At 34.3% G+C, this 12,448-nt stretch overlaps 1 protein-coding gene and 1 pseudogene across 1 annotated transcript; both read right to left on the bottom strand.

Annotated features, from left to right (window-relative positions):
• Positions 1-99: 99 nt before the first annotated feature.
• Positions 100-2,525, bottom strand: LOC121743328 (annotated as a pseudogene).
• A 7,354-nt stretch (positions 2,526-9,879) lies between these two features.
• LOC121744993 (cytochrome P450 CYP72A219-like) lies at positions 9,880-12,423 on the bottom strand. Its single transcript, XM_042138722.1, has 4 exons — positions 11,872-12,423; positions 11,392-11,612; positions 11,070-11,314; positions 9,880-10,783 (listed from the first exon to the last, which is right to left on the bottom strand). Exons 1-4 carry the CDS (start codon positions 12,152-12,154, stop codon positions 9,982-9,984), a joined length of 1,551 nt encoding a protein of 516 aa, XP_041994656.1. The 5' UTR covers positions 12,155-12,423; the 3' UTR covers positions 9,880-9,981.
• Between the last annotated feature and the right edge of the window lie 25 nt (positions 12,424-12,448).

The following is a 12,448-nucleotide window of genomic DNA, read 5'->3' as shown; positions in this document are numbered from 1 at the left end:
ACTTTATTAGTATTAAAATCAATTAAACCTGTGATAAATAACTAGACACACCACTCAATTGAATTACTACTTTAATAATCTGTGGTCTATAATTCAAAATTTACAAAATACAAATAAAAAATGTTATTGATTTTGTATATTCTTAATATGAGTATTTTGCATGATTTTTTGGAAAATTACAAGAGAAACAATGCATTTGTTCATCTCTTTTATTCTCGTTATTTACTTGTGACGATTCCTAACAGTGCAGCCTGACCCAATCAACTTTGAGTTTATGCCAAAGTTATGAAAAGACCTCTTATTTCTGAATTACATAAACAGTGCAAAACTAAGATTTATGAACAAAAGACAGTAAGTCAGTAAAAGAAGCTAGATCTTGCGCAAGATAAGGTGAGCTCCATGCTGTGGCTGAGTAGTAACAATGGTGAAAGGAGCATGTGTATACGAAGGTGAAAGCTCGAACGAGAAGCGCTGCAGAATCATTGCCATCGCTGTCTTCGCCTCCAACATTGCAAACACTTGCCCCACACATATGCGCGGCCCCCACCCGAACGGGAAGAATACCCCCTGCCCCCCCTTCTGCGCCTTCGCCACTCCCTCACTGAACCTCTCAGGGTTGAATTCCCCAGCGTCGTCCCCCCATATCCCCTTGTCGTGATGCAATATCAGGATCGGAATTGATATCTGCACCCCAGCCGGCAGCACCATCTTCCCCAACTTCGTCTCCTCACTCACTCTCCGCCCCAGCGCCACTATCGGAGGGTAAAACCTCAAAACCTCATGCAGAATCATGGTCACCTGCCATAAAAAGAGTAACCGGATTGGTACTGTATTACATAAACTTGACTCGAACTTCAGGCATTTGGCCTTTGTGCATTGACCAGAATTCGATCAAATTTCATGATTAAAACGACTAGTGTTATTTGATATTCTTACAATCTTGAGGTGACTCAGGCCAGCAAAGTCTGGTTTCCTGTCACCAAAGACTTGCAAAACCTCTTCCCGGGCTTTCGCCTGCCAGTCGGGATGTATGCTCAGCATCACCATCACCCACACGAGCCAAGCGGAGGTGGTCTCCTGCCCTGCGAAGTAGAAGAGTTTGCACTCCTCGACTACCTCGGCTATGCTCAATCCGTAACTCTTGCTGCCACCCTCTTCAATTTCTTGAAAGTTGGACTCCAGCAATATCCCAAGAAGGTCATCCCGGCTCCCGGCTTCCTCTGTTTTCATCGACTTGATCCTTCTATTGATGAGATCCCGGATCATCGACTGGACTTCTCTCTCAGTCTCCTTCATCCTCCTATTCTTCTTGGTGGGAACAAATCTACACATCATCAACAATCACACACTACTAATTAACAAATCTACACATCATTAACAATCACACACTACTAATTAACAAATCTACACATCATCAACAAACACATGAGTAAATTAGTAGTATGATCAAATTTATATTGTTACCTCCATCACGTACTCTGCCTGCTCCTTCTGAATCTGGAATATCCTTCTACCTTCTTGGTAGCTGCTCCCGAAAGCAGTTCTTGAAATTGCATCACTAGTTAAGCTCTGCAAATCCGGCCATACGTCCACCTCTCCACCGGAGACGGCCTTTGCCTCCCATTTGGTCAAGACTTCTTCACAGCTCAACTGAAAAGCTGGGATCATAAGCTGCACCAACAATCAATCACAGTTAGCTACAGCATAGCATGACCCCACCATAAACTATACAGTAGATGATGATGATGATGATGATAACCTTGAGTTTTTCAACATGGAAAGCAGGATTGATGATCTTCCTGTGTTTAGCCCATTTCTCCTTTTCATGGCTGACAACTCCTTGTGCAAGTAGCTTTGTTAGTGGATTCCTGTTCTCTGGCTTTAGGTATAAATAACTCTTGTTCATCACCTCCTTCACTAGCTCAGGATCCGTTAAAATAACCGACGGCTTCGGCCCTAGCCAGAAGAAACACTCATTTCCTGCAATTTTTAGGAATCAAAAACCAACCAAATCAGATTTCACCAAATCTTATTCAATCAAACAATTAGATCATACGGAATCATTCGATTACAGCTCATAAATTGGACAAACAAACAAAACCTAATTTGGTAAATCAGAAAGACACAGAGAGAGACGCCCAATCACAGTATCACTTCTCACACTGTATTTGATAAATTCAACTAAAAAAGAAGCAAAATTTCTACAAATTACCGTATTTTTGAATGATATTGAGGAAAAATCCTTGGACTCTAGGCTTGATATCGTCGTCGAGATTAATGGGGGAAGACCTAGCGTCGATGATGGTCTGCATAATCTCCTTGAAGTCGCCATACACCAATTTGTAAGGATTTCCCTTTAGCCCCTGCTTCCTGAGGGCTTTCTCCAACTTCTTTGGCTTGATGTATGCCCAATTCAGTATCTTCCAAGTGCATATCAACGCCACGAATGCTAAAGTAGCAGCAGCCAGTGTTTGAAATCTGAGCTCCATTTTTATGCTTTTCTTTGGCTATGGCACCAGCTCTTTATATAGACTGCTTCACTCATTAGATACTTGAACCACACGACCAATGTACACAATTCACGCGCGCCTTTTATATGACGTGATGGATTACGTATAAACTATAAAAGAGGATCGCGCTACAGCTCCTAAGTTGATTTTAATAGAGTTTTTCGATGTAAAAAAAGAAACATAAGAGCATCTGTAACGGTGCTCACCACCAGCTCAGTCTCGTCTCGTCGAAGCGGTGACGACGCTGGACATTGCTTGGTGGAGATGAAGGGCTCGAGTTGGCGAGCCACACGCCACCCTATACGGTGCATTCCAACTAGGCGATGTAGATTTTAATTGTAAAAATTGATTTTTGTTTAAAAAATGTATTTTAAAAGTAAAATAAAACTATAATTTCACATTGATCCATACTTAAAGTCAGATACATGAATTAGTAAATCGATTTTTATTTCTATTTTAAGGAACGTTCAGATGAAGTATTTTATACTATTATATAATCATTCACCCAGGAAAAGTAGGTTGTGCATTGCTTGAGATTGAAAGAGAATTGTTTTTTCTGTTATAAAATTCATTCTAGGTATCTCGACATTTTTCTACCAAAGTTTATACAATATGAAATTCCACTCTCTTATATTCCCTTTGTCCATAAACGTACTATAGATTTTCAATAATATACTCACTCCAGCCTTAATAATGGTAATGAATTGGGGGTTCTGGAGGGACGGAATTGTAAGATGTGAACTTTTAGAAGTTGCACGGGTTTTAATACATAATTGGTAAAGTCAAATATTAAGAAAGAAAAAATGAGTGAAATATTAGCAATGAATAATGAATATAAAGTATAAAATAAAAAGTTCATAATATTAAGGGATAAATTATAAATTAAATAGTTCATATAATTAAGGGATGTCGAAAATAGTAGGTAGTAGGTTAAAATATGTATAGACAATGTAAATACACAAAAGTAATATTCATAAAATGAAATTTGCACTCTTTCATATGGTGTAAGATAATTGTTACCCATATTTGGTTATTACATAGACACCCAATAAGATAATTGTTATACATTATAGTTTTGTTCATTGAAAAATAGTAGTAGGAGTAATATTTATTGACAACATCATATTGAGTTCGGGCATGTCCTAGTGATCTTTTTGCATATAAACAAACAGAAGACGCCACGCCGAATAAAAACAAGTGATATTTAATTGTAATAAATATCTGGCATACCAATTGAAATAAGTCAAAGGCATTGCGTTTCACCCAAGAATAGCAATGAAAATCACACCGATTATTACAATGTCTTATCTTAATTTAAATACTTTTTCTTCTAGATATCCAATTCAAAGTAGCTTTGTATTATTTGATAGACTCATTTTGTGATAGATTCATTTGGTGATTCATCTCTTTAAAAAAGTTGTCGTTTAGAGGAAGGTGCCGCACCAAAAAACATTGATACCTAGCTAAAGTTGTTTAACCTTAATTATTGGATTAAAAAATTAATTATAACATAAACTTATTTAACACGAACGAATTTTTATTTAAAAGGATTTATTGTGTATTTTTAGTCCTAAGAGCATCCACAACGGCGAGCAGGACGACGTCCGTCCGTCCGTGCCAGTGGCAAGGAGGCGTTGTTCGCCGCTGCGCTCGATCCGCTGGCACGACGCTACTCGATGCATCGAACATGTCCGTGCCAGCGAGCAGGCGACATGGCAGCGTGTGATTGTCCAACGGCATAGCCGTTGGCAATTTAATTTAAATTTTTTTAAAAAAAATCAGATTTTAATTAAAAAATCCGATTAAAAATAAAAAAATTTCCCGCTTCCCAAAAAATTATATCCGTTTTATAACCACTTTTAATTTATTTTTCACTTTTTTCCCCAAAAATACACATTTTCATATATAAATACCCTCACTTCCACACCAAAAATTCACACCACACTACACAATTATCATCCAAATTCTCTCATTTCCATTCTCAATTCTCATCCAATCTTTCATTCACTCTTACTCTTACAACAAAACAATGATTGGTTCGGTTCACAACCGTTTCCTAGTCTGGAAATGGAATATTCGGCTCCTCCTCAAACCCAAGGTTCGGAAGTTCCGGGTGGCTACCGGCCTTACCCGATCGACGACCAAGATGCCCCGAAGGGCATTACGGGTGGACACCCGAGCCTAGAGCGAGGTCGAGCGGACCCTCCCAAACTCGGACTCCTCCTACTCGCGGTGTCCGCACATCGTACACTCCGGCGGAGATGGAGCAATTGTTCAAAGCGTTCTTGTCAATCTCCGAAGATCCGGAGATTGGTACGAACCAATCAGGCGATCATTATTCCGAGTATTTTTTAGGAATTTAATTATGTAATTTTTATTTTTTAGGAATTTAATTATGTAATTTTTAATTTTATTGTAATTTGTAATATTATTCCAGGTATTTTTAATGAATTTTAATTTTGTGGAATTGTTTTTATTTAAACTGAATAATAGAATGGTGTGACCCTTGTGCTCGTCCTTGCGGAAGAGCACGGATGTGGGTGTTGTGCTCTTGCCTAAGAGCAAGCAGAAAAAGTGGGGCCGGGCCCATATCCGTGCTCGCTGGTAAGAACACGGATGTGAATGCTCTATGATCTTAATCGTTTGAATTATTTATTGTGACGCGAAAAAAAAAGATGACAAATTAATGATAACATTTTCCTCGAAACATGCATTGAGAAGATATAGGAATTCCCAGTCCACAATAAGTTTGATTTTTTGTAATATTCTTCCGATTTTCTCTGGAATGAATTTGTTTAATAAATTTGTCTGTCACTGGCTAATTCTAATCTAACAATTCATAGGTTGAATAGAAATTGACATAGAGATTTACTTGTCCAATTTAGTGAGTTTAAAACTGTGACGGGAGGTTAATTGTCTAATCTGAACCGCCGATATATCTTTGACTCTTTTGTGTATGGCATGAAAGTGATGATAAGAAGATGACAAATTAAAGGTAATTGCCTCGGAACATGCATGGTGAAGAAAAATGGGCTGGCATATATCAACTCCACACTCCACACACTCTGATTGATTTTTATGATTGATTTTTCCAATAGACCAGTGCTAAATGGCTAGCCATAAACTTAAAATATTAATAAAAAGTTGTACATTTAATTTATTTTATCTAGAAAGCAACAATTTATTTTTTACTGTACTATCCTTAACACTAACACTAATAAATAACAAAGAGAAATGTAACCCTCTTTTCAATTCTTTTATGTTGATTTCGTATCACTTTTTATACTTTTATTTATTATTTTTGTATTATTATTTAAATTTTGTGTGAAATTAATTTTAAAGTTAGAATATAAATATCTAATGATATTATAATTCAATTGTTACTATTAATTTTTGTTCTCCTTTATATAAAATAAGTCAATTATTAATAATTAGTATCTACATAATTATAACAAAATATATGTAAATATTATACTAGTATATAATGCATTTATAAAAAAAGTAATTCAATTTTTTAGAGGGATAATGTTTCAATATTAAAAGTATACATAGAAAATATCTTATTCTAGAAACATAAATTAGACAATTGGAAATTACTTAATTGAACTCCATTAAATAAATTAAAATCCTAGATAATTTATAAAGCTAAGTTATGACAAAGACTCATATAGTTTATAATCAGTTTAATATATTAAAAATTCAATTAGTTGAAAATGAGTAGTATACATTATTATTTGAAATTAATACTACTGTATTATGTAAAAATAAAATATTACTACTATAAAACTCAAATAAAACTCACAGTAGTCTATCACAGGGAACTAACTACCAAAACTCATCCATTAAGCTCAATTTTATCCCTCAATTCTTACTAGTAAATAAAAATCTACTCTATAAAAAACATAACAAGTTAGGAGTATTAATTTTAAATTAAAACTTATATAGACAAAATATCATCACGTAGCACCCCATCCCCCCATCACACGTTAACTATGACGTCACAGCCAATTATTGTATTATCTCACAAATTAATTCATAAATATTGAATATTTATATATGATATCACAACTTCTTTAATCCCACTCTTAATTCTTATCTTAGTCATTTTAATAGTACTATTAATTTGATTGCATAAAAAATGTTACCAGGATCAACGGAAATGAATGGTTTGTGTAGCGAAAAGAATAAGTTAATTGTGAAGAAAACAAGAGCTCTCAATAATATATACCTTCTCCGTCTGCTAAAATAGGAATTTTTTAAACGGAACATGTTTTAATGCAAAATTGAAATTAAGAGATAGAAAGAAAAGTGTGTTAATGGAAAATGGGTCTCATAAACAAATTTCCTCAAATAGAAAGTTTTTATTTTTAAGGGATGAGATTAAAAAGGAACATTTTTTATTTTTATTTTTGGAGGGCGGAGGGAGTACTTTAAATCAATGATAGTTTTATTCAAATAATTTAATCAATAGTAATAATACTACTATTATTAAATCTAATACACAAATTATCATGTACCTTGTGATAATAGCAACATAAGAAATTTTAGTTGATCTTTTATTTATGAAGAATTTTAATTAATCACATATTTATTAAAATATTGGAGAGTTTAAACATTTCACAAAATATTAAATACTAGTACTAATATATGCGTATGTAGTAATTAGTATATAGAGTACTTATCACTAGTATAAAAATAAATATATTCATTATGAAGCTATATTACTATATATTTCAATGATTAATAACAAATATTTATGGTTATAAATAGATTCAATCAAATTTTCAGTTTGTCAATCGTATATTTAATAGTAATTGTTATACACGTTATATTTAAAAAAAAATAATACATCATATATAAAAATTATTGGTAAAAATAAAAAAATAAAAAAAAAACTGAAAGAGCTTGAAAACAAAAGAAATATAAATAACGGAAGGTGGAATTGAAATTTACTAATGCAATTAAGTAAAAGGGTAATAGTGTAAACATTCTTTGAGCATTAAATAAGGTAATTAAATGATTTCTATTCACAGTATTTATATTTACTTAAATACCATTTTATGGCCAGTCATAATATGGCCACATAGCGTTTCCTTTTCCGATATGCTTCCATTTTTACTTTCAAAAATGATAACATTTTTCTAATAATGCTTCCAATTTTTTTAAAATCATTGCTCACTTCTTTCCAAAAAATTTGTATTTATTTTTATTTTTGTATAAATTTGTTACTTTTCACTTTTTATTATTCTTAATTTGTAATGAATTTCATGTTTCACTAATTCATCACATTTTATTATAAAAATAATGATTTTATAAAAGTATACGAAATTAAGACTTTAATACCATTAATTTTTCGACCTACTTTTATTATTTGCAATTCCAAAGGGACGTATGTTGCTCGATCATAAAATTCAAATTTGCAGTCTCACGTAACTTTAGTGACCAAATCAATTGCTATATCCAAAGCAATAAGTGTAATTCAGTCATTGTCTTCTAGAATATGAGAATAAAAATCCATGTTTTTCTCCATATATAGTTTCTTAATTTTTCCACCTCATATACTCTGCAAAACATTAGTACATTTTTTACATTTTCAATTCTAGATACCTATCTATTGCAAAAATTCTATAATTATGTTTGCGTGATGCTAATAAAATAACATATAATTTATAAGCATTATCTATTGCAAAACTTCCAATTCACTTCCACTGATCATATCTGCATTATATGAGTGTTGAATTTTCAACCTTCGACACAAATTACTTCAATGAATTTTTAATTTAATACTCCACCTCATATCTTTTAACCAAGTCATTACTTTATTTGACTTTATATATAACAAAATAATTTATCTAGCTAGTGGTGGTGACTGGTGAGTGGTGGCTATTCCTTTTTTCAACACCTCATTTAGTCATTTATTCAAGGAAAGTTTAGATGATTTTACGTATTACTATAAAAATATCCACCACGATGCGAAGAGTCACACTCTTACTATTTTATTCATCCCCACAATGAGAATTCACTTTTGCTCCCTCCGTCCCACTCAAGATGGTCACATTTTTAGTGGCACGGGATTTTAGGAAGTATTGTTAGGTGGAATAAAGTAGAGGGGAAAAAAGGTAGTTGAATATTTTAATGAGAAGAGAGGAGAGAAGGAATTATTTCCAAAATTGGAAAGTGATCATCTTGATTGAGACAAATAAAAAAAAAGGTGGTCATCTTGAATGGGATAAATGGAATACTTTTACTTTGACTATAAATAGTAAGTAGATCTCATATTCCAGTAACTCATTCAACTTACATTCATTATGAAACTAATAAATAAAAGTATGACTCTTACTTCAATAACTTTTTCCACTCATTTTTCTTATATTTATTAAAACTTGTACGAGTTAAATGTAAACTCCTATTATGGGACGGAGGTAGTATTAACTAGTGTATTGAATTAGTAATACATAAATTATGATTTAATTTAGTGGGAGAGATGTGTTTTTTTGCCCTTTCATCTGGGTTCGACACTTTTGATAAGAAATAACGTGAAAATTGACTTGATATACACTAGCTTAAGAAATGGACATTAAAAGAGTAAAGGCCAAAATTGGTCCTTAACATATGCTCATTTTATCATTTTGGTCCTAAACTTTATCTTTTGAATTTTTTGGTTCTGGACATTTCAAATCGGATCACAATTGGTCATCCGTCAACAATTCCGTTAATATTTAACGGTCAACGATTTTAATCACAATTTTGACCAACTTAAACAATTTTTAATTATTTAATTATCAAAATTATTTTTTAAATAAAATCATAAATTATTTATTAGAAATAATTAAATAATTTTTAAATAATTGAATTTTTTATTCCAACTTAAACAATTTTTAAATAACAAAATTATTTATGATTTTATTTAAAAAAATAATTTTGATGATTATAATTAAAAATTATTTAAGTTGGTCAAAATTGTGTTTATCATAAAAAATCATAAATTATTTATTACAACTTAAACAATTTTTAAATAATTAAATTATTTATGATTATATTTAAAAATAATAATTTTGATGATTAAATACTTAAAATTTGTTTAAGTTGGTCAAAATTGTGTTTATCATCAAAAAAATCATAAATTATTTATTACAACTTAAACAATTTTTAAATAATCAAATTATTTATGATTTTATTTTAAAAAATATTTTTGATGATTAAATAATTAAAAATTGTTTAAGTTGGTCAAAATTGTGATTAAAATCGTTGACCGTTAAATATTAACGGGATTGTTAACGGAGGACCAATTGTGATCCGATTTGAAATGTCCAGGACCAAAAAATTCAAAAGATAATGTTTATGACCAAAATGATAAAATGGGCATATGTTCAGGACCAATTTTGGCATTTACTCACATTAAAAATGTGCACATACATGATCATAAAAACACATAAATTATTTATTACTATTCGTATATTAGCCACGGTCTCTAAAGTTTGCGCAAACGCAAATGAGCCCCATGTTGCGGCCGCATCGTGAGCCCACCCACCGGAGCATGCGTGTACGACGGCGAGAGCTCAAAACCGAAGCACATCAACATCATCGAGAGCACCAACTTCGCCTCGATCATCGCAAAATTCTGCCCGATGCATATCCGCGGCCCCCACCCGAACGGAAAAAACAAACCCCCTGCATTCGTCACCCCCTCACTAAACCTCTCCGGACCAAACTCCACCGCATTCTCGCCCCATGTCCCGACAGCCTGCTGCGCCAACATGACCGGCAGCAACACCCGGACCCCGGCCGGGAGAGTCAGCCTCCCCAGCCTCGTCTCCGCCCCCACGCTCCGTTCCAAGGAAAGCACGGGCGAGTAAAGCCTCAGCACCTCGTGCAGAATCATCGTCACGATTTTGAGGCGATTTATGCCTTCGGGAGTAGGGTTTTCGTGTCCGAAGACACGGACGGCCTCGTCCCGGGCTTTCGCCTGCCAATCGGGATGCCTACTCAATAAAATCAATGTCCAAACGAGCAATGTCGAAGTGGTTTCTTGCCCTGCGAAGTAGAATAGTCTGCACTCTTCGATTATCTCGTCCATCGTTAATCCAAACTTGCTACTACCATTTTGTTCGATTTCTTGGAAATTGGACTCCAACATCAACCCCAACAAGTCTGTGTTGATAGCTTCCCCTGCTTTCATTGCCTCCACTCTTTTATCGATGAGGCCACGGATGTTGGACCTCACTTCTTCATAGATTTGTTTAATCCTTTTGTTCCTTTTGGTTGGAAGATATCTACACACATCATCAAATTAGTGACTTAATTATAATTATGATTAACCAAATTAATCAAATTCATCCCTTTCCAGCATTTTAAAAATCGGACTGGACCGGTCGATTAACCGTATATCGGTCAATAGATACGATCATCAAATTAGTGACTTGATTATGATTACGATTAACCTAATTAACCAAATATGTACATATATAGTAATGCTGATTTTGGTTCCATCCTGCTTAGATCAGGACAGACGACCAATTAAACTATGAACCGATAGCTTCGTCGAAAAGAAGTACCTACCCTGATCCGGGGATATACACCGACTGCATCGCCTTGAAGATAAGCGCAGCTTGCTCCTTTTGAAGCTCGAACACCCTTCTCCCTTCTTCATAGCTGCTCCCGAACGCAGTTCTTGAAATCGCATCGCTCGTCACACTCTCCAAATACGGGTAAACATCCACCTCACACCACCCTTCCTCCGACACGAGCCTCTCCCATTTCACCAGCACCTCATCGCAGCTCAAATGGAACGCCGGTATCATCATCTGCACCCATAAATCAAGATCATACATATGCAAACAATGCAACTCGATTTGAAGGCAAGGAAGAGAAGACCGGAGACCTTGAGCTTCTCGATGTGGAAAGCAGGGTTGATGATTTTCCTGTGTTTGGCCCATTTTTCCTTCTCATGGCTGAAGAGGCCTTGAGGGAACATCCTCACCACTGGATTCAACACCTTCGGCTTCTCGTAAACCGAGCTCTTGTTTAGAACTTCCTTGATTAGTTCGGCTTCTGTGATCACGATTACTGGCGTTGGACCTTTCCAGTAAAAGCAATCCTTTCCTGCAGTTGATCAGAATATAGATAATACGGCACCAAGATTTAACGTGAAAAAACTAATTATTGAATAATATTCTTACTCAAATTCGAACTATAGTTATTTCGATGAGGTGAATCCTATCGACGCTACTACTAATTCATTAGTTGATTGCATCATTAACCATTTATTTTTGTTAGTACGAGAAATTTATCATGAATCTGATGATTTAACGTAGTAATATATACTACCAATGATCAAGGATCAGAAATTAACAGTACGGACCGTGTTTGTGGATGGTTTTGAGGAGAAAAGCTTGCAATCTTGGCTTGATATCATCGTCAAGAGTGATGGGTTTGGAGTTGGCTTCTTGCATCGTCTTTACCATCTCCTTCATGTCACCGGAGACCGGTGTGTATGAATTACCATTTAGCCCCTGCTTCCTCAGGATCTTCTCCACTTGCTTTGGCCTCAGATAGGCCCAATTTAGTAATCTCCATGCGTATGTTAGGAAAATTACTACTGATGCGAAACAAGCTGCAGCAACTATGCTGTAGATCCATTGCATTTTCTTTTTTTTTATGAACCCTTAATTATTTTGTTATCCTTTATACAGAATCCAAGACATTTGAGAAAAGAAAAAGGAGATGAGGAAAAACAATGTTTGATGGCCTCTGCTTCTAGAACTTCAAACACAGTTGAAATAAGGTCAAATCCAATTTGCCTTTCGCTTCATCACTCTATTATTTGCTCAATATTTTGGATTTGATTTTGGTCTGTGGGCATTCATGATTAAGGATGTAATATAGGACTTATTACTAACAGTTTGTATTATATAACTATTGTTAAATAATTTGTGAAT

Source organism: Salvia splendens, chromosome 8 (assembly GCF_004379255.2).
Source record: "Salvia splendens isolate huo1 chromosome 8, SspV2, whole genome shotgun sequence".
Lineage (NCBI taxonomy): Eukaryota > Viridiplantae > Streptophyta > Magnoliopsida > Lamiales > Lamiaceae > Salvia > Salvia splendens.
Note: the sequence above shows the minus strand (reverse complement) of the source record. Positions and strands in the feature narration are given on the sequence as shown.

Excerpts from the sequence above, each read along its gene's own strand:
- LOC121744993 (XM_042138722.1), bottom strand. The coding sequence starts at position 12,154 with ATGCAATGGATCTACAGCATAGTTGCTGCAGCTTGTTTCGCATCAGTA. Across the intron at positions 11,613-11,871 it reads CAAAACCATCCACAAACACG|GAAAGGATTGCTTTTACTGG; the intron begins GTCCGTACTGTT and ends GATCAACTGCAG. Across the intron at positions 11,315-11,391 it reads TCCACATCGAGAAGCTCAAG|ATGATGATACCGGCGTTCCA; the intron begins GTCTCCGGTCTT and ends TTATGGGTGCAG.